We start from the raw sequence: 23,545 nt of genomic DNA, 5'->3' as shown, positions 1-23,545 counted from the left end.
CAAAACTGCCTCCTGGCATCAGCGATGCTGTTACACCTTGGTGACTGCCTAGGCCGCCCCCTTCCCTGCCCCAAGCACCTCTGACTTCTCCATCATGACTTCCCTAGGTCCAGGGCTGTACTGAGACTGCACAGCGACCCCGACACACAGGGCTTCCCTCCAGCACTCCCTCAGACATTCCTCCCACCCTATAAGGGAGATGAGACTCCACCGCCCCTAAAACGCACAAGGCACCTCTGTCACACAGGGGCGACCCTATGAATCCCTCTCTGGATATGCTCGGGCCTTCCCCCAGCGGAGACACCACAAGTGGAGGACTCCCCTGAGAGGATCCTCAGAAACCATCCTCAAAGCCACCGTCACAACCAGAAACACCCGAGGAAGAAATGTGGCCAAGAAACCCATCTCCACATACACACTCCTCCCAGCGGCAGCTCTAGGGTCCCCACTCATGGTCGCCTCACCCCATGGTGACCTCAAGATGCTCCCCGCAGGTTAAAGGGAAAAGAAAGGAAGAGTCCAGCAGAATTCCCGCAGGAGAATCCATTTTCCTTTATTCATTATGCATTGGAGCTGAAGTGCAGGGCACGAAGGGTTTTATAGAAAATTTTAAGTTCATAGTAGAGTTTTCCATGGAAACTTTAAAAATTAACAATGATAGAGATAATAGATAATAAATCCATCACAAGTACATTATCACTAGGTTTCAGCAATTCTCATTTTGCTGTTTAATTTCAACTATCGATTCCAAATATTCTAGGAGTTTTTTACATGAAATATAAGATATAATATCATAGATTATGGAAGAACGTATTCCATATTTATTCTCATCTAACAAGTGAAGATAAAAGAGAAAATATCATTATCACATCTAATAAAAATGTTATATTTAAAATAGATTAATTCGTGCATTCACCAAAGAGTACGCTCACAACCACTGAAGGCTTTGCATGAAATGTTTAAACATGTTTCATCGAATATTTCATCTTCAGACACAAAATATCAATACAGGAAAATATTTAATTATGTATACAAGGCCACAGACCAAGTTTAGAGGAGGAAATCGCAAATCAACAGTGGGATATTCCAAACCATTTTATTGTGAATGTAAATGCAAGTGGCCCGGCACGGTGGCTCTCACCTGTAATCCCAGCACTTTGGGAGGCTGAGGCAGGCAGATCACAAGGTCAAGAGATCAAGACTGTCCTGGCCACCATGATGAAACCCTGTCTCTACTAAGAATATATAAATTAGCTGGGTTGGTGGTTCATGCCTGTAGTCCCAACTACTTGGGAGGCTGAGGCAGGAGAGTCACTTGAACCCAGGAGGCAGTGGTTGCAGAGAGCCGAGATCTCACCACTGCGCTCCAGCCTGGCCACACAGCAAGACTCTGTGTTTTGGCATGACCATTGTGGGCCTGGGGGAAGATGAGCTGATTTCATCTCTCCATTTATAACCATGATGTGGGAGCCTCATTTCACATGCACAGATTCCCTCCAAAGACTAGATGAACAGGCCTGAGTTCCCATGGTACTTGGAGTAATGACAGCCTTGTCCCCATGCCATTCTCTCTTCCCACAGTTGTTGTTTCCGGTCATCGTGCATTCAGTGCCTCCATGGACAGAGATCCAAACCCAGGTCCTCTCACAAATCTGGAGCCAATTCTAAAGTTTTTTGAATTCCAGCTCAGCTCAGACTGTCACCTGCTTGGGGCTGTGGGTGACTGTGGACTCTGGACTGGGATGTGCTGTGTCCATGTGACAGTCTTCCTCCCCAAGAGTTGTTCAAGAAGGTGGTGCCCTAGAATGCCATCTGGACTCAGTGGAACAAGAAGGGCAGGTAGCACCTGGCACCCACTGTCCATGCCACCATCACCCAGCTTCACAGTATGGTTATTTGAAGAAGTCTCTGCTCTATGAAAATCCTAATCAACAACAACAGCAACAACAACAACAACAACAACAACAGAAATTTAAAAAAAAAAAACATGAAAAAAGAAAATCCTAATTTTGCTGGTCTTTTTCAGCAGGAGAAGTGATATTTTGTAGTCCTTATAGCTGACAAGTCCAGGACCTTATAATGCTAATTTCTCTCTTTAAGATAAGATGGCATTAGTATGCCAAATGCCGATGAAATCCATGCTGATGGCCCTTGTCATAGCAGCGACATCTTGATGCAGATCTCTGTATTCACACGGCCGTGACATAGCCTAGAAAAGTCAGTCAAAGAGAAAACGGGTACAATTTTTAAAAAGGCTCCAACATTTTTTAAAAGGCATCATTGATAAGAAGCCACACATACAGATTCCCTTAGAGGGTTCCCTTGCAGCTGCTTTGGCTGAGGTTTATACTCCATGGATCTATATTTTTAAAAATTATTGATATTCTCACTGCTTTGACCATAATTCAGAATATTTTTAATTAAATTTAATCTGTTCTTAATGGGTTTTGTTTTTAATCTCTACCCGTTCACATAACATTCGTGAATAAATGCAGATGTATTCCTATATAAATAGACAATGCACTTACCGCTCTTGACTGTCTTTTACTTAAGCAGTTTGCAATTTTGTGTCCTTGTCTATATCTCGGTGCAGTCCCAGGAGTTTATTAGACAAAGCAGTAGTAGCTGAGAGACTTGTGCTTAGACTGTATAAGGTGCCAGTGTTTCAAGGTAAATCAAACAATATTTGAATAGACAGCTAATCAGGACTTGACTTACTATCAGAATTAAAGGCACTTCACAGAATTAACATATCCATTAATAGAGGTGTAAGTGCTGAAGAGAAGAATTCTGTGTACAGACTATGCATCTTCTAGGATTTCTGGATTTTGAAAAGGCTAGGTGATTGCATAGCATACCCTTTATGACACAGCATTTCTGAATAGTGGCTACTCAGTTTTACTCTCTAGAAAGAAAATATATTCTAGGGACACACATAGAAGTTGGAAAGTTTTAAGAAAAATCTGATAAACAGCAGTTTTTTTATCTTCTAAATTGACATTCAAAATGGGATCATTGCAAACAGGTAACAGCAGTGGGGTGAGACGCATGGCTATTAAATGCTTGGACGTCATGCTTTTCAGCTTCCCAAGACCATACACAGAAGCAGGCTGTTTGGAGCATAGCTCCTGGTGTTTCTCCATTCACACACGAACAGCTCTGTTTGGAACCTGTCTTCTTAGAGCTGGCTTCTGTCTCCACTGCTGCTGGAGCTCACTTCTGTGGAAAGCTGCACATATTCCCGCATGCTCTCTGATCTTTTAACTAGAAATCAGAGCCCCAGCCAGCTTAGCTACAGGTTTTGAGAACAATTCAGCTGCCAAGATGGCAGAACTAAGGTTCATGATTGCAAATTTGAAACCACCTTGCAAAAATTGTATCCGAGAAAATTATGACAGAGAAAGAGGGCTGATCTGACTTCATCTGACTTCTAACCTCCAAGGTGTCCTTGTTCATTCCTACGCAGAGGCCAAACTAGCTTTGGAAGGAACTTAGTTTGTAGTTTAACTTTGAAACAAAGATGGTAACAGCCCTTTCCTGAAACAAACCCCTTTCCCACCTGGGGACTGGATAGATGACCTTTCCAAACTAATAAATTAGCCACAAGATTAGAAATTGTGGCTTAGGAGTCATGAGGCTGAAAGCTGCAAGAATCTGAACCTCCCCATATTGCTCCTGGAAACAACATCACTATTGTAAAACCTAAAATCAGTGCTTGAGATATTTTGAAGACCCTGTACTGGGATCAGGTGGTACCAACCCAACAAATGAACGTGGCTCATCTGGTTCTGTGGCCCCGAACCAGGAGCCAACTCAATGCAGGAGGACAGCTTCAACTCCCTATGATATCATCACGGACCTGACCAATCAGCAATCCGCATTTTCTGACCCCATACCCACCAAATTATTCTTTTAAAAAACCATCCAGTTTTCAGAGAGATTAATTTGTGTAATAGTAAAACTCTGGTCTTCCATACACCTGTCTCTGCATGAATTCAACTCTTTCTCTATTGCAATTATCCTGTATTGATAAATCAGCTCTGGCTAGGCAGCAGGCAAGGAAAAATCAGGCAGTCACAAATCTTGCTTCCTTCAAGGGACCAATTTGCAAATGGATGACTAGGATTAAAGTCAGTTTAGCATTTGAAACTTTCACAGTACTTCCATGTGTTTCAAATTCATTTGCTGTCATACTCCTTGCTAAAATGGCTACCACAAATATCACAATGATCACTTGGTTTACACTCTTAGCAAAGTGGTGGCAAAAATGCTTTTGTTGTTGTTATTGTTTCTGAGAGAGAGTCTGGCTCCATCACCCAGGACTGGAGTGCAGTCACATGATCACAGCTCACTACGACATAAACTTACCAGGCTCAGGCAATTCTCCCATGTCAGACTCCCAACTAGTTGAGACTACTACAGGCACCTGCCAACACACTTGGCTAATTTTTAAAAAAAATTTCTTGTATGGACAGGGTTCACTGTGTTACCCAGCAGGTCTGAACTCCTGTGCTCAAGCGATCCACTCACCTTGGCCTCCTGAAGGGCTGGGATTACAGGCATGAGCCACTTGTTCAGGTGCCAAGTGGTTATTTTTGAATGTAGATATATACACACTGCAGTATATCTGCATTATACACTGTATCTTCAATTGTAGACATACACTGAGGTGATTCTGAGTAACAGTCCTATCTGAAGTCACGGGCAAAGATCACAAAACTAACTTGTGCCACTGTCTGGCATCATATTTTCTGCTCCTGCTCAATGTAAACAAGAGCTGCTCCCTCATCTTGCACCAGATGCAGCCGACACAGCTGTCCTCACTGTCCAGCAGGCCCATGGTGGCTCTGCTGGAATTGCCCCCCTGCTCACCCTGTCTGCCTGTGTCAGGGCCCTTCACTTCACAGCAGTCATAAGGCCAAATTGGAAGGGAACCCTGGGGAAGCTGTGTTTCAGTGTCACGTGGTGCATCTGGGAGAAACCCCATGATCCCACAAGGCTCCCCCCACTCTCATAAACAACTACTGGCCCCAGCCTACTTTTGTGAATGTCTGAGTACCCAGGGAGCCTGTGAGTGTGGTGTGCATGGGGTGATGCCCCAGAAATACTCACACTGTGGGAAGTGAACGCGGAATCTTCTAACACATCAGACTGATTTCCAAACACATGCAATGTTCCCAATGGGGAGGGGCACAGAAATCTGTAGCTATTTAACATCATATCTCAAGGTTCCTATAAAAACAGATTCAGATTAAAGGGGGAGACAAGGACCAGCAAAAGCAAATACACAATGGGTGACTTAGGTTAAAGCTGTAACTTCTGCATAGTCCAGAGACCTTAAGACCTTAACAGTGGCCAATTATTTCAAAGGCCAGATGTTTGCCCCTTAAAAGGGGACTGAAACTGGCAGGCGGCTTCTAAAAAGCTATAAAGATATTTACTGTACTGTGTCATTCTGACAGCACACTTGTAAGAGGTTTGCCAAAAAACAATCAGTTTATCAGCCAGTTGCTACAACAATAACACATCGAGACTTACCCATTCATGCTGGAAAATACAAACTGTTATACTAAGGCTGGATAGATTGAAGTCTGTGATCTTATGCCTATTTCCTTTATCTGCACAATGAAACCTATAAAGATATTTCTTACAGTGATACTTGAAGAGCAAATGAGGCATGGAAAATGATGACAAAGTTTGCCAAAACCTTAGAAACTCACATTGTCTCAACTGCAACATCCTTCGGATTCTGGCTGTCATCCACACTCCACAGACCACGATTTCTCCAAATCTTGGAGGCCAGAAGCATGGCTCCGAGGACAATTTTTTTCCAATTAGTAGGACAAAGATCGATGTTAGCCTTAGTTAAAAGCCATTCAATGTACACCTGCAAAATAGAGCACTTGTCTTTGATTTCAGTTCTGTTTCAGTGTGGTGATAAGAACATTTCAGAATGAAACACTTCTGGTTTTGGCCAGAAAGTAAGTGCCTTTTATTCTTATGTTCTGCAGAGACTTTGCTCAGACAAAGCGAGAGGCCAAGTCACAGTCATAGTCAGATACCTCTGCAGCATACTCTGCCCATAGATATTTCCATGCCAATTTCACTCACAGGGATGTGAGCATGAAGAAAGGCACCTTCGGCACCTTCACACTCATGAAAGGCAGCACAAACACAGGCCTTGTGTGGATTAAGGTTGTTCAGGAAACACTACAGTGCTATCCGCGTGCAGGTAGATAGGAATTCTACAGGTGTACCATGCTCGAATGTTATAGCACCCAAGCCATACTGAGAACACTGCTGTCTTCTCCTTTTCACAATAACTAACCCGCTCTTGGGACACAGGCTTAGGAACTGTGGGTCAGGAGTGCCTCCCAGTGCCTGCCGCGCAGACAGCATGACAAGGGCAGGTCTCTGTTGCAGAGAAACAGTCCCTGTATTCACTGCCTTGATGGGAAATGCATGTGAATGAATGGAGGGTCCTGCTCACAGGCCCTATTTTCCATGTCTCCACAATCACTTCACGAAAACTTATTTCTTGTCCTACAGTATCTGCATTCAGTCAATTCTGTGGGTTTGAAGGCAGAGAGAGCTGCCGGCCTCTGTATCCTTGGGGTGTCTCTAAACCCGTCAAGCAGTTTGTGAGATAATCTCAGAAACTATTTCAGAAAGTATTCTTGGCCAGGTGTGGTGGCTCAAGCCTGTAATCCCAGCACTTTGGGAGGCTAAGGCGGGTAGATCACGAGGTCAACAGATCGAGACCATCCTGGTCAACATGGTGAAACCCCGTCTCTACTAAAAATACAAAAAATGAGCTGGGCATGGTGGTGCATGCCTGTAATCCCAGCTACTCGGGAGGCTGAGGCAGGAGAATTGCCTGAACCCAGGAGGCGGAGGTTGCGGTGAGCCGAGATCGCGCCATTGCACTCCAGTCTGGGTAACAAGAGCGAAACTCCATCTCAAAAAAAAAAGAAAAGAAAAAAAGAAAGACAGTATTCTCTATTTATTCAACCTCTACCCTATAAAGAAGTAAGTGAGGGACCAGCTGAGTGGAGGTTACAAAGATAAGCTGTGAGGTGTTGCTACCTCAGAGGGTGCTCTGTAGAAGAATATGACTCTATGCTACTTGAAGTCTTTGTATCAAGGTGAAAAGAAAACAGTTCATTTTAAGAGAGTTCATTTATTGTCTGAACATTATCAGATTGGCGGCTCAGATCTGGCAATGTTCTCCAAAGTCAACTGTGTTTTCCAAATCACATGGCCCTTGAACATTACATGTTCTTATGAGAGATGCTGCTCCCTTTCTCCAAAAGTCGGCACTGTCGGGTATCCAAGGAATAACCCTCCCTCCCAGGGTTCAACTCCACAGGAACAGCTGGGAACTCAGCTTAGACCCACATTGGAATCTGTTGAGGGAGAAACCATATGTCTCTCCTGCTGCTTTTAGTAGCAATTATTCTCTGATAAGAAAAGCAATGGCATCACTTTAAAACATGACAATGATTAAACTCTAATAAGTGTATTTACTTTGCTTGCATAGGTTTCTCTTAAAAGATCTGATGATAACTTTAGGAACCTACTTTTATTTAGAAACACGGCCATACACTGTGTAGGAGACCAGTTATTAAAGATCTTTATAGATAAGAAAGAGCTTACTAAAGCTACGATCACACATGGAGCTGTTAGTTTTGTGACTAGAAAAAAAGAGTACAGAAATATCTGAAAATGCAGTGGTGTGTGGGATCATCCTCAAAGGATTTCCCTGGAATCTTTTCTTGCTGAAAGAAGAAAAATGGCAATATAAATATTCATTCAAAAAAACTTCCTAGGTACTCTTAAGATGGCAATGTTCAAATTTGTGCTCATGTGTCCCTTGTAATAATTTTGCTGGGATAAAATGTCTTTTAGTTCTAAAAATATAAACAGTAGGATCTTAAAATATTTTTGGTTTTCTGTAGACATAGGTGCTAAGGTGGCCCTGTGGCTATCACATACCTGAAGAAGGAAGTTTTTAAGTTTTTATAGCATTTAAACAAATTTAAATTTAAATTGTTTTCTTATTCTATTCACAGAGTTTGTGCATATTTGTTAGGACTACTTACAAATATTTATACTGTTTGCTGCTATAACAATTTTTCTTTTAAAATGACACGTTTTGTTATTTGGATGGTATGTTTATTCCCCTTGGCGCACAAATTAAACAAAGCTGTAAGTCAGCTCTTACTCCAGTGTGTCCAATTTACAACACTCCTTACGTAAGATGATTAGACACAACTTAGCGAAGACCTAATGGTGGGTGATTTTGACTTCATCATGAAATAAACACAAGTCTATAAGACATAAACAGAACCTCAGAGAACGTGACACTTACTGAAAGTGGATGTATTGGCTCATCAAAAATAGCCAGGGATCTATTTGCATATCTATAAAAGAAGAATGTACATTTAAGAAATTAATTCAGAAATTGTTAATATCTTAGTAAAGTATCTGCTGGGAGTAGGGCATGGAGGGTGGAGGGAGATACTTCTTGTTTGCTTTGGTAAAATTTGTTCACCAAAACTGTTGTTGCCAATTTTTCTCCTGGATCCCGGCCTTCAGAGGGTTTCTTGACCTCTTTTTCATCAGCACATCACGTTCTGAACTGGGAAGTCTTTTCTACATTGATGAGCCAGACTTGCCTTTAAATACTGACCCCCGCTAACAGGCAATGGTAATAAGCCATATCTGGTTTTATTCCTCTAACCTCATGGTGGAACACAAGAACATTTTAGAAAGCAGTAGTTGTTGGCAATAAAGATTTTAGAAATTTTTAGAATCAATTAAGATTTCCCAAATCTTTCTTGATTATACTTTATGTTTGCTGAAGTAGTTTGAGTTACAGACTTAATTGCCTCTTTATTTTAAAAGAGGCCAGTCTTTAATGAACTTTAAAAACTAACACATTATGTGATCATTTAGGAAACCAGTGGTTCTCCCAATGTGGTTTGTGGACCCCTGAGGTTCCCTAGGAGACCCATGATGTCAAAACTGATTGTTGTTGTTGTTGTTGTTATAGGGTTTTGCTCTTTCACCCAGGATGGAGCACAGTGGTAAAAACCTGACTCACTGCAGGCTTGACTCTGTGGGCTCACACAATCCTCCTGCCTCAGCCTCCCAAGTGGCTGGGACAAAATGTCTGCACCACCATGCCCAGCTGATCTTTTTTTTTTTTTGATAGATGGGGTCTTGCCACATTGCCCAGGCTGGTCTCAAACACCTGATTCAAAATAATTATCCCACTGTGGCCTCCCAAAGTGCTGGGATTACAGGTGTCAACCACCATGTATGGCCCAAACTGTTCTCACAAGAATACTAATTCAACCTGAGAAGCTGATTGAAAATAAAACACACAAATAATTTATTACTTTTTAAAAGTATTAAGACATTGATTGCTTTCTCCCTGTTCAACACTTGTAATGACTGTTTAAAAGCAAAAGTGGGTAAAACTGATGGTTTCTCAGTATGAATAAGGGTAGTGGTACCAAATTATACCAGTATTCATTTCACTCTTCACTGCCCCTTGCAGTTTTTGTTAAAGTAGCATTTTTCATGAAAGAATGTCCATGATGAAACAGTAAAAATTAATGGTGTTATTAAATCTTGACCTCTCTTTTTAGTATTCTAAGTAGAAAGTTCACATAAAGTGCTTCTGCATACTGAAGTACGGTCATGTTAAAGAAAAGTACTTGTGATTAAATTGTGAGCTGAACAAGCCAATTTTTCACAGAACACCATTTTTATCTGAAAGTATAACTGACTATTATCCATAAAATTAAGTCAAGTGAATCTGTCATTTCCAGGAAAATAACAAGTATTTGTCTATAATAAAGCTAAAACTTTCAAGGTAAAAATCAGGACTTTGAAAACTCATACCTACTACTGTAAGCTTGACAGCATCTCCATAACTGAAGACATTTTTATAATGGTGGTGATACTAATGAAAGTGAGTTTTTGAAAGTATAAATAAACCAAGTAGCCAATGCATAATATTGTAAAAACCAGTAAGGGGAAAGATCCATTTATTGTACAAGAAAGATCAGTGAATGAATTCATTGATATCTACAATGCCGCTATAACTATTTTAATCAGTTAGCACTTCTGGAGTTTTGGTGTGGTGAAAGAATACCCACAGTTACCTGAAAGCTTCAAAAATATGCCTTTTTTCTACTATATATTTGCGTGAGGCTAGGGCATCTTTTTACTGCTTCTTTACAAATCAGTTGCAAACAAAGACATAAATACACTTAGGAACCCTTAATAATTTAAAAGAGTCTTACGGACTAAAAAACCCACAAATGATTCACTATGACATTGTAAAATAAGCACTCTACACCTTGTGATGTCTAGAGTTATGACCTGACAGCATGTTTCGTATGACACAAAGTGATGAGCTGGAATAACAAGACAGGTTTCAAAGAGCTCACCTGTGCTTTATGTTGTAATATATTGCCAAAGTCACACTGTGGAGAGAAAAAAAAATTGTAAGAACTGATTTTATCATTTGTTAGGCCTGAAGATATATTTCTAAAGGTGTGTGTGGCGGGGGGGAGGGAACCCTCTCAGTGGCCCTGAAATCCTCTCTTCCAAACAGTACCATATGAGCACTTTCCTTTTGTTTGAGTCCTCTGGCTTTACAGCAAAAAAAGGAGAACCAAAATGCTAGGCAATATGCTGTTAGAAGACTTATGTCTGCAGATGATTATTATGTATAAATAATGACATATTTTTCCTGTCATTTCCTCTTCTGCCCATAGAACCTTTCATTCTGTGCAAGTTGCTTATATCTATGTGTACATATGCTTACATTTAGGCCAGTCATGTTTTGCTTTTTAAGTTGCTAGGCCCCGCATTTTGGCTGATTTAGTTCACCATCACCTACTCACCCATTTGTCATTGTTTCCCTAAAAGCACAGAATGAATGTGCTTTATACCAAATAAAATAATTTAAAATCACCTATGCATGATTAGCAGAATATTTATTAGTAAACATTATAATGCATCCAAAAATCAATGACACTTGTAGCTCTCCTAAAATAAGCAGTACTAAACACACAGCGTAACACCACATCACACAATATTAATGACAGGTACTTCCGTGTTAGTTTAAACAAAATATGAATGAACAAATACAACTCTTCGGATGTATGTTACTATGTTCCAGTCATCCACAGATGTTGTGTGTCAGGAAACAGCAGCTTCTCTTTGGTAAGTTCTGGCCTTCTATTCACCCTGAACATTTAAAATGAGGCTCAGAATAATTTGAGAAGGCAAATTGGAGTTGGAAAAACTAGGCCTTACAACATTATTAGCATCTAAGATTTCTATAGTGCTTCCAACAGTTTCATCTCCAAATTTTAAGATCATGGAATTGGAAGTTACATGCTGAAAAGGACCACCGAACCTCACATGACACTCCATGCACCACCCATTTTACAATTTAGAGAACCAAGGCTTAAAACTGATTTGCCCAAGGTACCCGAACAGTGTTCCTGTGCACTGCAGGTGTTCACAAAACACTACTGTATGGTATAAATTGAAGCATATGCACACATAGATAGAAATGACTCGCACAGATGAAAGGCTTTATGGGTAGAAACAAGAGCAAATGACAGGGAAAACGTATATAAGAACCATCACTTTTTGACACAAAGGAAGCAGTGGCCTCCACATTTGCTGTACACTGGATCACCCGGGGAGCTATAAACAGGGCCTCAATGTCAGCTGGAGATTTTCTAATTTAATTGGTGTTGGGTGTGCTTTAGGCATCAGGGTTGTTGGTAAAGTTCCCCAGGTGATTCCAATGTGCAGCAAAGTTTGGGAATGACTGAATTAGGGTTGAGATCAGAATCATCTGGGATGCTTTTATCCATATAATGATGTCTCACATACTTCTCCGTTTTCTTAAAAGGCATGTGAGTGCCTGGACATAAAGGGAAGGTGGAGCTGGGAAGATGCATGTGTTTGCAGACATGTATTTTGAAGAAACAGTGTAAGTGATTCTACTATGGCTCACTTCTTCCATTGAGAACAATGCTCTACTAACAATGAAATACATTTTTCAAAATCTTTCCTAAAAGCCAATTTGCTATATTAACTTACTCAGTAAACCTTTATTTCATCAAAAGCAAATATACCAAATAATCCCTTCTAAAACTGGAGAGTAAATTAAAACTTATGTGCTTCAAATATAGACTTCTAGTCCAGGCATGGTAGCTTATGCCTGTAATCACAGCATTTTGGGAGGCTGACTTGGGTGTATTGCTTGAGCCCAGGAGTTTGAATCTAGCCTGGCCAACACAGCAAAACCCCTTCTCCAAAAAGGAAAATATATATATTTCAATTTAAAAAAAAAACGTGTAAAATTTAGACTACGCTGGAAGAAAAACCAGGATTTTTACTTGTTTGAACAAGGGTAAGCTTAAAACCTACTTTTGAATTGCATACTGAACATTAGAATCTTTTGAAATCAGAAGCAGCCAGCGACTCTAGCCGAAAAAGGGTGGCTTTTTACTTAGGACTGAATACAAACATTGAGTGATGACAGCATAGAGGTCAAAGCGCAGGGCTTTAGACGCAGGTGGAGCCCAGTTCTTGCTGAAACACAATCGGATCTCAAATACTGTTATACACGAGAGAGGAAAGTCACATTATTATGAGTATAAACTGCCATTTTTTAATAAAGTAGAAGTTACAAATTAGTTTAAAAACTAGTACATTAGAGACAAAATTAAGCTTGTAATTTAGTCATGTTTATAGACTGGAAAGTCAAGTTAGGGATAAGGAGATTTACATTCTGAGGTACCACTTCTCAAACTGTCTTCTGAAAATCAACACTCATAATGGAAGGAGATGTGTTAATAATGTTTCCTGGGCATCTCCATTGGAGCTGGCTTTTTAAACCAACTTGAACCCATCTTTCAAGGGTGCTTTGAAAGGGCATCTCTGATTGTGGCTTATGAAGTGTTGGTGCATGATGGGAAAATTTAAATGCAGACACACTATGCTGCCGCTGGAGGACAAGCTGTTCCTTCTTCCAAGAGTAGTTTCCAAAGTAGTGCCCATCGTCTTAGGCCTCTGGCCCATAAATAACTAATAATTTTTCCTAGAAACATCCAATAAAAAGTACCTCTCCTGTCCATTAGGTTCAATACTGTCATAACATAAATAGCCATGCTTTTTCTGCGAGTGCTTATGTGCTAACTGGCTTTCCCTTTTACCATGCAGTGTCTAAGATTAAAAGAGAAACAGAAAATTCACACTTAGGTCCTGAAAAATCCATATATCATTGACATCAACTTCTTCAAGTACTTGTTGAAAAGGGCAACTAAATGACTGAAATAACAGTGGATAGCCGGGATGCTTTTAGCATGCTGGGGGCTGTCACTCAGCCCTTGGCAGCCTTGTTGTACTCACCTTTCTAATGTGTGGCAGAGTTCAGGCTCACTGACTGTGCTGTTGTCCAGCAATATGGTGGAACACGAGCTGTACGTTCTACCAAGATGCCTCGGACGTATCTGAAGAAGAAGGATGATAGAGAAAAATATCACAGTAGGCTGAACTTACAAAAGTGTGTGTTTTTTTCCCTTTGTCAAAATGTCAAACAATAAAGCATTAAGGCACTTTTTATACCCGTGACCTGCCTGAGTGTGGTATCATGTGCAGCTCTATGGGAAACTCATTGGAGACTCTTAACTTTCACACATGATGTTTGAGAAATGGGTTATAAAGTGCTGCCCTTGATATGACACCGATCATCAAACCTGGCAAGCCTCTATTATAAATTCCCTTGATAAATAATGGGAAACTTTTAAAATGGGATTTCATGTTTTTTTCTTATGCAGTAAAAAGCACTGAGATTTTCTATTCCTGTTATTCATTAACTGCAATAAAATGTCATACATTAAACAATATTGATACTAGAGCATTTGATTGCAGTAAATGAAGACCTAATACAACATTTACTAAGTTACTAATCCTAAGCGTGTGCATTCAAGAGAGAGTGCGATGGAGCCAGTGTGTTAGAGTCAGAGGCTGTGTGTGCCAGAGCTGCTCAGTCAACAAACAAGTGAGGGGCCATAGGTCTCCCTGGGCCTGTTTCCTTGTGGGAGGATGGAAAAAGTACTGCTTTAAGACTCTCTCACATCCAAAAATTAGACGATGAAAACAACTTTGGGAATTTAACTTTCACTTCATGTTTCCATAAGACTGCTATGACACTACTCAAATGAGAACTTCTGAGAATACTCTGCAATCATTTCAAAAGTTAATCGATTTCATTCTTTAAGTTATTTGATGCACATTCTGGCACATTCCTGCCTTACTCGTGCTGCTGTCTGTCTGGAATATTTATTCCTTTCCCCCTTGTCCCAGCAAGTTTGACCTCATCCACCTTCTGAGATCCTTTGCCTGCAGCCACACCACAAAACGTTTCTGGTTTTGTGTACTCATCAGTCTAATTCACCATGTGTTACATGATACAATTGCCTGCAGAGCATCCCCCTCATGAGAAAATGAGCCTCTCCAGGGGAGGGAGGACCCCTTCTCTCCTACCTGCAGCCGCTGAGCACAGAATGTGGGAGAAATTAAGGAGTTAAATAAGAGCTTGACAAATATTTAAATCAGTTATGATTTGGAAAGTAAATCTTCCTACAGATACAAATCAGTGAAAATTCATCCACAGTGCTATCAGAGACATGACAGTGAACGCTTTGAGCCCTGTAGATGAAAAACTATCTGTAAAACACTTTCAAAGTATCTATTCATTTGTTGAAATTGCAATAGTCAATACAGAAACTGCCTCAACTATGTTAAGTAATTGTTCCTCCTGGCCAGGTGAAGTGGTTTACTCCTGTAATCCCAGCACTTTGGGAAGCCAAGGCATGTTTTCGATGTTTTTAAAATAAGTAATGACTTTTAGGTAACTTGAAAATTTCCAATACTTTGTGCGCTAACAAAATCAGCTCCATCGATGTGGCACAGCAATGGGACCACATGGCAGGTATGGAGTTTGAATAGAATTATTACACAAGGCCTGAGTGGAAAAGTGTAATATGCTTATTATAGGTATAACTAGAAAATTGTCTGAATTAATGTCATAATTATGTTCAATTTAAACTTAGATTTACACTTACATATGGGTTCTAAATTTGGGTTAAATATGATGGATTGACCACAAATTTGTTTTCTCTTTCTTCTGAAATCTCATGAGAATTAGTCATAAAATAAACACTGTACACAAGACCAGGAGACAGGATTGACAGCAGATTCTGAGTCAATGTTGCAAGGTGACAAGCAGATAGAGGAGTGGTAACTGACATGAAAGCACAACGCTGGTGCCCACAGGGAGTGACTTGAACAGAAACAAGCAATACTGTGTATTTTGAAGAACACAATACAGTCTCCAAAATCAGAGCACATAGTACCTGGGAAGGTAGGGTGAAACATACAAGAGAGCCGGCAAGTTCAATAGTAAATCTGTGGTTAGAACCCCAGGTCCACCTGTCCTCCCACCATAAAAGGAATGTGGATGTGTATTCTCTCGATATATTATACTTGAAGGTTTCTGAGCTCAGACCTACCAGGGCTGAAACCTGGGAAATGGGAGTCAATGGCAGACACAAAGTGAAACCACCTTGCTTCCCAACCCTGCTTCTGGAAAGCCAGCAGCCATGCTTGCACTGCCCAGGCAGAAAATTGGGAGGCCCTTCTTGGAAGAAAACTGGACCATGGCAAAGAAAATACCCTCCTTTCCTCATATAGTACACTGATGTCCCTCAAAGGAAACGCTGCCTTGACATTTAAATCCCTACAGTGAGACCCCTCAGTGAAAAAAAGGTCCTGCTTTCAATGAAAGAAAGCCAAAGACCACCACACATTTGAGCAAAGCCTCCAATGGGAGATCAAAACAACAGGGAAAAGGAATCCCTGGGAGCAGTAAAAATTCAGGAGCCAAACTTTTTTACAAATCTTAAAACACCTTTAAGGAGATTTTTTAAAAATTCAATAGAACAGTTAGCATGGACAGTCAAAGAATCTCGAAGAACAGAACAAAAGACAAACTGGAAAATCGGAGGTGAAGAAATTACAGATCAATGCAGAAATACTGGTCTAAGAGGTCCAACATCTGAATCATTAGACTAAAATAATAACAAAACAGAGCACACAGAAAAATTCTCTAACTTTTATTGTAGACTTAAGGGCCACAATAAAATAAAAGGTCCATACCAAGCTCTGTGATACAATTTCAGAATCTCAGGGATAGAGAAGGTCCTAAAAACTTGACAGATGGAAACATTGATTACATATGACGTATCACACAATGGCAATACTTCCAAAAACAGTATAATAAAAATGCAATAGAAAAATGTTTTCAAGCCATGACATTTAGTTTTCACTCTAGAATTTTATACTCTATATCAAAGGAGGCGTTTTAAGAAAGCTCAGATCTCTAAACATGTGTGTACATGAGCCTTTCCTCAGAAACTGTGTTCCAGCACTACCGGGGAGTAACACAAGGCAGAGGGCAACGCACAGTCTAGGACTCAGGGACCCAACATGAGTGGTCCCAGAAGATTTCAGAGAGAGCTCCCAGGCCAACAGGTGCAGGGCAGCCTAGGAAAACACAGTCTATCCTGAGGATGATAACAAAAGGCCAAGGAAACGTGCTTGGAAAAAACATGGAATGTATTTTTTAGTAGATAAAACATATTTTTGATAGGCATGTGACAAATGTTACAACTCTTGGGGAAGAATAGTTGTTAGAGAGCCAAAGGAATATAGTCAGAAAATCAATTCCACACACACACACACAAATGAAGGATGTGAAAACAAAGAGACCAGCTGGAGGCTAATGGTCATTATTTGGCTTTATGAGCCATCATGGGCTAGGAAAAGGGAGGTTATCTGGGAGAAGTGAAGAAGTGTTCAGGTTTCAGAAATATTTAAGAGAAAGAATGAAGGATGTACAAGGAGGAGGCACACTCCGAACATTATATGACTCAGCAGTGAATATGATGTGCATAGTCATGATCATGTAAATATCAATTCATGACTTAATTAAAAATGTGTTACAGGTGGAAGAAACGGAAAGGGAAATAAGGGTGCAATGGAGTGAGGATGCTGCGCTTTCAGCTGCTATGACAGGGAGTCAGCAGAAAGTGTTGAAGAAAATGGACTTTGCTATTTTCCATTTGATTTCATTTTAAAAGATTAAATATTTAAGGCAGATCTTTATATCACAACCAAATAATTTAAATTTAACTTAAATGTCAGACAGCCCTAAAAATGGGCACAGTAAGTTAAAGACTTTCCTGCATAAATCTGACACTTAGTAAAATAGAAAAGAGTTAGAAAATTCACCAAGAAAGGATCACGCTAACAGCACTGGGTCCCTGTTACATTTCTAAGGAATCATGACAGATAGACTTTTAATTTAAACAATTATTTAACTTTTCAAAAGCTTACTTACAGAATATAGGCGAAAGCTTCTCCTCTTTCCTTGCACTAAAAATAAAAATATAGCTAATGAATTCTGGTATAATAAAATACCATAGAATAAAAGTACTTGCTAATCATCTGACCATCACTATATAAAACAAGATAAATCTGATTATCACTATATAAAAAATCAATTTAAAAAATTTTTAAATAACGTTTAACATTTAGATAATCTGGCATGATGAATCTCATAATGTAAAATTTAAAAACAGTTTTACTTTTTGACCTAACACATATTCTATCACGTTCAAATGAAAGAATCCCCATGTACATAAGGAAAGGCAAAACAAATTAGGAAATGTGTGTGCCCTCCAAATCTCATGTTGCAATGTAATCCCCAGTGTTGGAGGTGGGGAAGTCTTTGGATCACGGGGGCAGATCCCTCGTAAGTGCCTTAGCCCCATCCCCTTGGTGATGCGTGAGTTCCTGCTCTGAGTTCATACAAGATCTTCTTGGGGTGTTGTTGTTGTTTGTTGTTGTTCTGAGACGGGGTCTCACTCTGATGCTCAGGCTGGAGTACAGTGGTGTGATTATGGTTCACCGCAGCCTTGACCTCCTGGGCTCAAGTGATCCTCCCACCTTCCCCTCTAGAGTAGCTGGGGCTGCAGGCATGCACCACCATATCTGGCTAATTTTTAAATTTTTCATAGAGACAGGGTCTCACTACGTGGGCCCAAGGTGGTCTCAAACTCCAGGCTCAAGTGATCTGCCCATCTCAGCATCCCAAAGTGCTGGGATTGCAAATGTGAGCCACCGCACCTGGCCTGATCTGCTTGTTTAAAAGCCTGCGGCACCTCCCACTCTTCTCTTGCTCTTCCTCTCACCATGTGAAAGATGAATTATTCACTTTCCACCATGATCATTAGCTTCTTGAGGCCCGTGCCAGAAGCACATGCTAGCACCACACCTCCTGTCTAGCCTGTAGAACCGTGAGCCAATAAAGCCTCTTTTCTTTATAAATTATCCCGTCTCAAGTATTCCTTCATAAAAATGCCAAAATGTGGGACAGATGAGAAATTTAGCTAATAAAAACGCTTACCTATTGTATTTCTGAACCCCTATGGAGCAGTGTTTTGTTTTCTGATTCTACATTTACACACAGCTTACTTTCATTACCAGGATCTAATAGCTGACAGCTCTAAGAACCAGTTTCTGGCCAGGGGTCAATCTCGAGATGCACTAGAATATCTGGAAGCATCCCAAATGACTTCTCGGTCATCTATTCCTACATTACTGAAAAAATAAATGGGTCTTTACTCAACTGAAAGGTAGCCTATCTTAAACTTAAATGTCAAAATGAGTGTGCCAACCTAACTGCACAGGGTATCCTCAGCACACACAATCATTTTGTTCTAACAAAAATTCAAAGAATAAAAGCTCCAAAGAGGGACTTGGGCCACACTTTCTTCCCTACAATGCCTCCTCCTTTGAAGGTGAACTGGTCTCATTGACACACATTTCTCACCACTGAAGCAACAGGGGCAGGGGATCGGTTTTCTTCTACTTCCATACACTCTATGTGTGAGAAGCCCATGGCTCTTGGAAGAAACTGAGAAATAGAACAATCCTAACCAGAAATTACTAGCTGAAGTCAGACAAACTCCACACAAACTATGAAAATGCAGGTGAACAACCCCTTTTTTATTGTGCTGCATTACTTCAGATATTATTCTAGAACCCCCAGTTCTTGTATTCTTGTTGTTAAAATTAACTGAAAACATGGTGTATGGCTTTTTTGAAAATAAAGTAAGATAACAGAACATTATGTAACATAAGCAACAGTACAGAAAAATCCTACAGTTCTAATTCTCATCCTAAAACAGGCAGGATATGGAAACTTTACACGAGTTTCATACACTAAGGCTAATACGGAAAACAGCACAGGGCATGTTACATTTCTATTACATTCCAATGAAAAAGTTCTAGCATCGACTTGGATGTGACAGTGGTTAGAGCATTGTGAACAATGAGGCCAACATCACAGATCCAATCTAGAACAATGGATTCTTTTGATTTGCTCAAGTGAAATCCAAGCTGTGGCCTAAATCCTATCATTCGTTATTAAAACATATTCTTTAGAGCAAGAGAAAAATGGCAAAGACCTATGAAGAAATAGGCATAAATCTGTGACTACAACACTAAATCATGTGGCCACTTAATTGTGTTGGTAAAAATGTCACCAAATGTGTAAACACAAAGTCTGTATGTTTCCATAAACAGTGACAACTAAAGGAAATTATATCACATATGAAAATAAGACAAGAAAATCTATGAAAAGTTGAACATTTTTAACTAATATCTGAGTTTCTCTAAATACTTTCTGTAATACACAAGACAGAAAAGTTTTAGGGTTTCCTTGAAGGCAGAAACAATATTGTCTTACCACTCATTTGATACTTTCTCAGGAAGAGTGTGCTTGCCCTTGGATGGTCAGAAGCAGTATCTGTGGAGGAAGAAGAGAAAACAATGTTAAAAGTGAGGTGAGTAGATAAGATTCTTTTTAAAGCTACATAACCATTTGAATCACTTTTAACAGTCTTGAGAAAAGCTTTTAGCTTTTTAAATGTCAAGAAAATAAAGGCACCAATGTCCCAATTCTACTGGAGAATGCAAAAATCACAGAATCTCTCCATGCATGTGGAATAAAACCAGGCTGGGGCTGGGACGTCTTTTCCAAACTTGCACCTAAACAAACAGATGCAACTTTTAGCTGCATCACATATATGCCCTCCTCCCTCTACTTATCAAATATAACCACCTTCCTCTAGGCTGCTATTACCAGCACATTTCAGGGAAAGTCTCAAGCAGTAAGAGATGCTGTGGTCAATTACTGTGGTCAGACACTGGCTCAATATTTCAAATGTCTTAAAGGCTGTTTTGGGCAAAAACAATCTTTTAAACGGACAAAGTCTCACTCTGTTGCCCAGGCTGGAGTGGTGCAATGGTGAGATGGAGCCAGCAGAACTCACTGAAGACTCAAACTCCTGGGCTCAAGAGATTCTCTTGCAGCTGGGACTGTGGGTGCAAGCCACCATATCTGGCTAATTATAAACCATTTTTTTGTAGACAGGGTCAAATGAGACATACCTGTAAATGTGTTATAAATCCCCAGAAATGATATGAAGAGTCTATTTTGGGCCGTCATCCAACACTACCCATCTGCTACCTGGTGTGTGAAAGCACTCAGAGGCTTACTTTACACCACCGAACAAGGAAAAGCTTTCACAAGTACTGGCATGCTTTGTGTTTAAAGGCACAATTCATTCACATACTATCTGTGTTCATTCTTTCACCATTTTGGAATATTCTGAGAGAACAATACCTTTTAGCTACAAAGTCACATTCATCATGAAGCTTAATTATTCTAACATTTAAATAAATTAAGAGGCCAACCAAGGTAAACAGAAGAGCTGTAAGACACTTCCTCTACAGCAATGAAATCTGTAGCATACATTTCCTATTTGGAAAACATAGCTTTTGGCCAGCCTGGGGTTGAGAAAGGGGCCAGAACTGGGCATTGGGGTAGGAAGGAGGAAAGAAACCACCAGATACAGCAGGGAAAAAGCATGAAGGGTGGGGGCAGGCAGGAGGCAGGGCCAGTCCTCCTGCCTGGTACATGGGCCTGGGAAAGCTGGCGAGCGGCAGGTGGCAGGAACCCGAGGCTGTGGATACCTCTGGGGTCGAGGGAGTGGTGAGAACTGGTACCAGTGTCAGCCAGAGGCGTGCCTGAGGGCAAACAGTATCATTCATTGCCTTACCTTTGGGCATCTCCTGGTCGCTGATGTGCTGCAAGTCATGGCCCTCGCCGGCTCCCAAATCCCACAGGGCAGGCTCCACAGCAGTAGGGCCTGGCGCTTCCACCACCTCCCCCTCGATCCGTTCTGTCCAGTGCACCCTGCACTGGCTCTGCTTGGGTCTGCCATTGGGGAGCACCATGATCCCTCTGCCCGGCCTCTGCTCCTCTCTGCCTTGGTCTGCACTTATGCTTGACACTGCCTTATAGATGTCATCACAGCTGCCAGACACCACCCCACACAGCCAGCTCGGGCCCCAAATGGGTCTGGCACTGGTGTTGGACACATTCCTTCTGTCTTGGCCCGCACCTTTGCTTGCCATCGCCTCACTGATGTCAGAGATGAAGGACAGATCCTCAGACTGCCTAGGCAGACCTCACCTGCGGCTGACTTTGGGGCACAAACAGCAACTCAGCGTGTTCCCCATGGGGCACCTTGGCTCCTCTCCAGCAACTTGGACCTTCCCTTGCCTCCCAGTCTGCAGAGTTCAGCACTTCACCTCTTTCAAACACAGGCACGCTGGCAGGGCCAGCCCCTGGCTATGGGGCTGCACCCCACTAACAGCTCACTCCCTGCCTCAGCTGCCTCCCCTGAGATGACTGGTCTGAAGGGAACCTGCTTGATTTAAAATGGGTCTAGACACAACAAGCCTGAGAGCTGAGTTCACGGAGAAGACAGCACAGAGGGAGTTCCTCCTTCCACTGCTTTCTACCAACTGAAGGAGGTTGCCCTACCAACCACCAGAGTTCCAACCTGGGGCACAGGAAACAATCAGAGTCTCCTCTATGAGGTGCCCCCACCCCCACTGTGATGTGGGAGCCCAGGCACATGGCTCACCAGGCCCCACCCTGTTGGCAGCCCCGCCCACATCTTTCATTCATTGCTGGCTGCTGGGAGCTTTCAGGTTTCTCCAATGTGATGACGTTCCTAGAGATCATCACCTTTCAATGAATTATACCAAAATTGCTGTAACCACATCTGCTTCATGCCTTATCTGGTATCCAAAGAACTCCCTTTCCCCTGTGGCCTCTGAGTTCTTACAAACTAGAAAGAAGAGACAGTAAATTTCTGCAGTTGCCTTCAGAGAGAGCATTGCCATGAACTAAGTGTACTCAGTGATGTCAACTTACATTTTCAGTACACATGTAGATTCAATACATATCTATTCAGTTTACATTTTTTAAAAATTACACACATATTCAATCAAACTAACAAGAGGAGTAAGGGAAATTTCCTAAAATTTATACGCTAAGTACATCACATTTTTCTAATTATCACTTGGATAGAGCAACTTAGAATCTATGGTTTCAACAAATGAAAAGGCTTATGTAAAAGAAAACTGGGCCGGCTGGGGTGGCTCAATCCTGTAACTCCAGCACGTTGGGAGGCTGAGGTGACTGGATGATGAGGTCAGAAGATCGAGATCATCCTGGCTTACATGATAAAACTCTGTCTCTACTAAAAATACAAAAAATTCACCGGGCGTGTGGCACACGCCTCCCGTCCCAGCTACTCAGGAAGGCTGAGGCAAGAGAATTCCTTGAAACCGGGAGGCAGAGGTTGCAGTGAGCTGAGATCGCGCCACTGTACTTCAGAATGGGTGACAGAGACAGATTCCATCTCAAAAAAGAAAAAAGAAAACCACCATATAATACAAGATTTTATTTTATTTTATTATTATTATTATTTTTGAGACGGAGTTTCGCTCTTGTTACCCAGGCTGGAGTGCAATGGCGCAATCTCGGCTCACCGCAACCTCCGCCTCCTGGGTTCAGGCAATTCTCCTGCCTCAGCCTCCTGAGTAGCTGGGATTACAGGCACACGCCACCATGCGCAGCTAATTTTTTGGATTTTTAGCAAAGACGGGGTTTCACCATGTTGACCAGGATGGTCTCGATCTCTTGACCTCGTGATCCACCCGCCTCGGCCTCCCAAAGTGCTGGGATTACAGGCGTGAGCCACTGCGCCTGGCCAATACAAGATTTTAAATGTGAAAATCATTGGTACATTTTGTTTTGTTTTGTTTTGGAGATGGAGTCTCACTCTTCTTGCCCATGCTGGAGTGCAACCTTGCCCATGCTGGAGGCTCACCACAATCTCAGCCTCCTGGGTTCAAGTCACTCTCTTGCCTCAGCCTCCCGAGAAGCTGGGATTACAGGTATGCACCACCACACCGGGCTAATTTTGTACTTTTAGGAAAGCCGGTGTTTCTCCAT

The 23,545-nt window shown here is 41.3% G+C and overlaps 1 protein-coding gene across 4 annotated transcripts; it reads right to left on the bottom strand.

Annotated features, from left to right (window-relative positions):
• Nucleotides 1-528: 528 nt before the first annotated feature.
• On the bottom strand, nt 529-22,046 carry LOC103790953 (cyclin-Y-like protein 1B). 4 transcript variants are annotated; one of them, XM_078358151.1, is made up of 10 exons: nt 21,294-22,046; nt 19,919-19,978; nt 17,507-17,541; nt 13,453-13,553; nt 10,464-10,499; nt 8,372-8,423; nt 5,721-7,778; nt 5,539-5,632; nt 5,113-5,232; nt 529-2,209 (listed from the first exon to the last, which is right to left on the bottom strand). In XM_078358151.1, the coding sequence occupies exons 1-7, from the start codon at nt 21,649-21,651 to the stop codon at nt 7,695-7,697; spliced, it is 726 nt and encodes a 241-aa protein (XP_078214277.1). In that variant the 5' UTR covers nt 21,652-22,046; the 3' UTR covers nt 529-2,209; nt 5,113-5,232; nt 5,539-5,632; nt 5,721-7,694. The 4 variants fall into 4 exon arrangements, with proteins under 4 accessions (XP_078214277.1, XP_035138173.3, XP_078214276.1 ...); XM_035282282.3 differs by having other exon boundaries at nt 5,721-5,887; XM_078358150.1 differs by lacking the exon at nt 5,539-5,632.
• Between the last annotated feature and the right edge of the window lie 1,499 nt (nt 22,047-23,545).

This window comes from Callithrix jacchus, chromosome 20 (assembly GCF_049354715.1).
Source record: "Callithrix jacchus isolate 240 chromosome 20, calJac240_pri, whole genome shotgun sequence".
Taxonomy (NCBI): Eukaryota; Metazoa; Chordata; class Mammalia; order Primates; family Cebidae; genus Callithrix; species Callithrix jacchus.
This window is presented reverse-complemented; position numbering and strand designations above follow the sequence as displayed.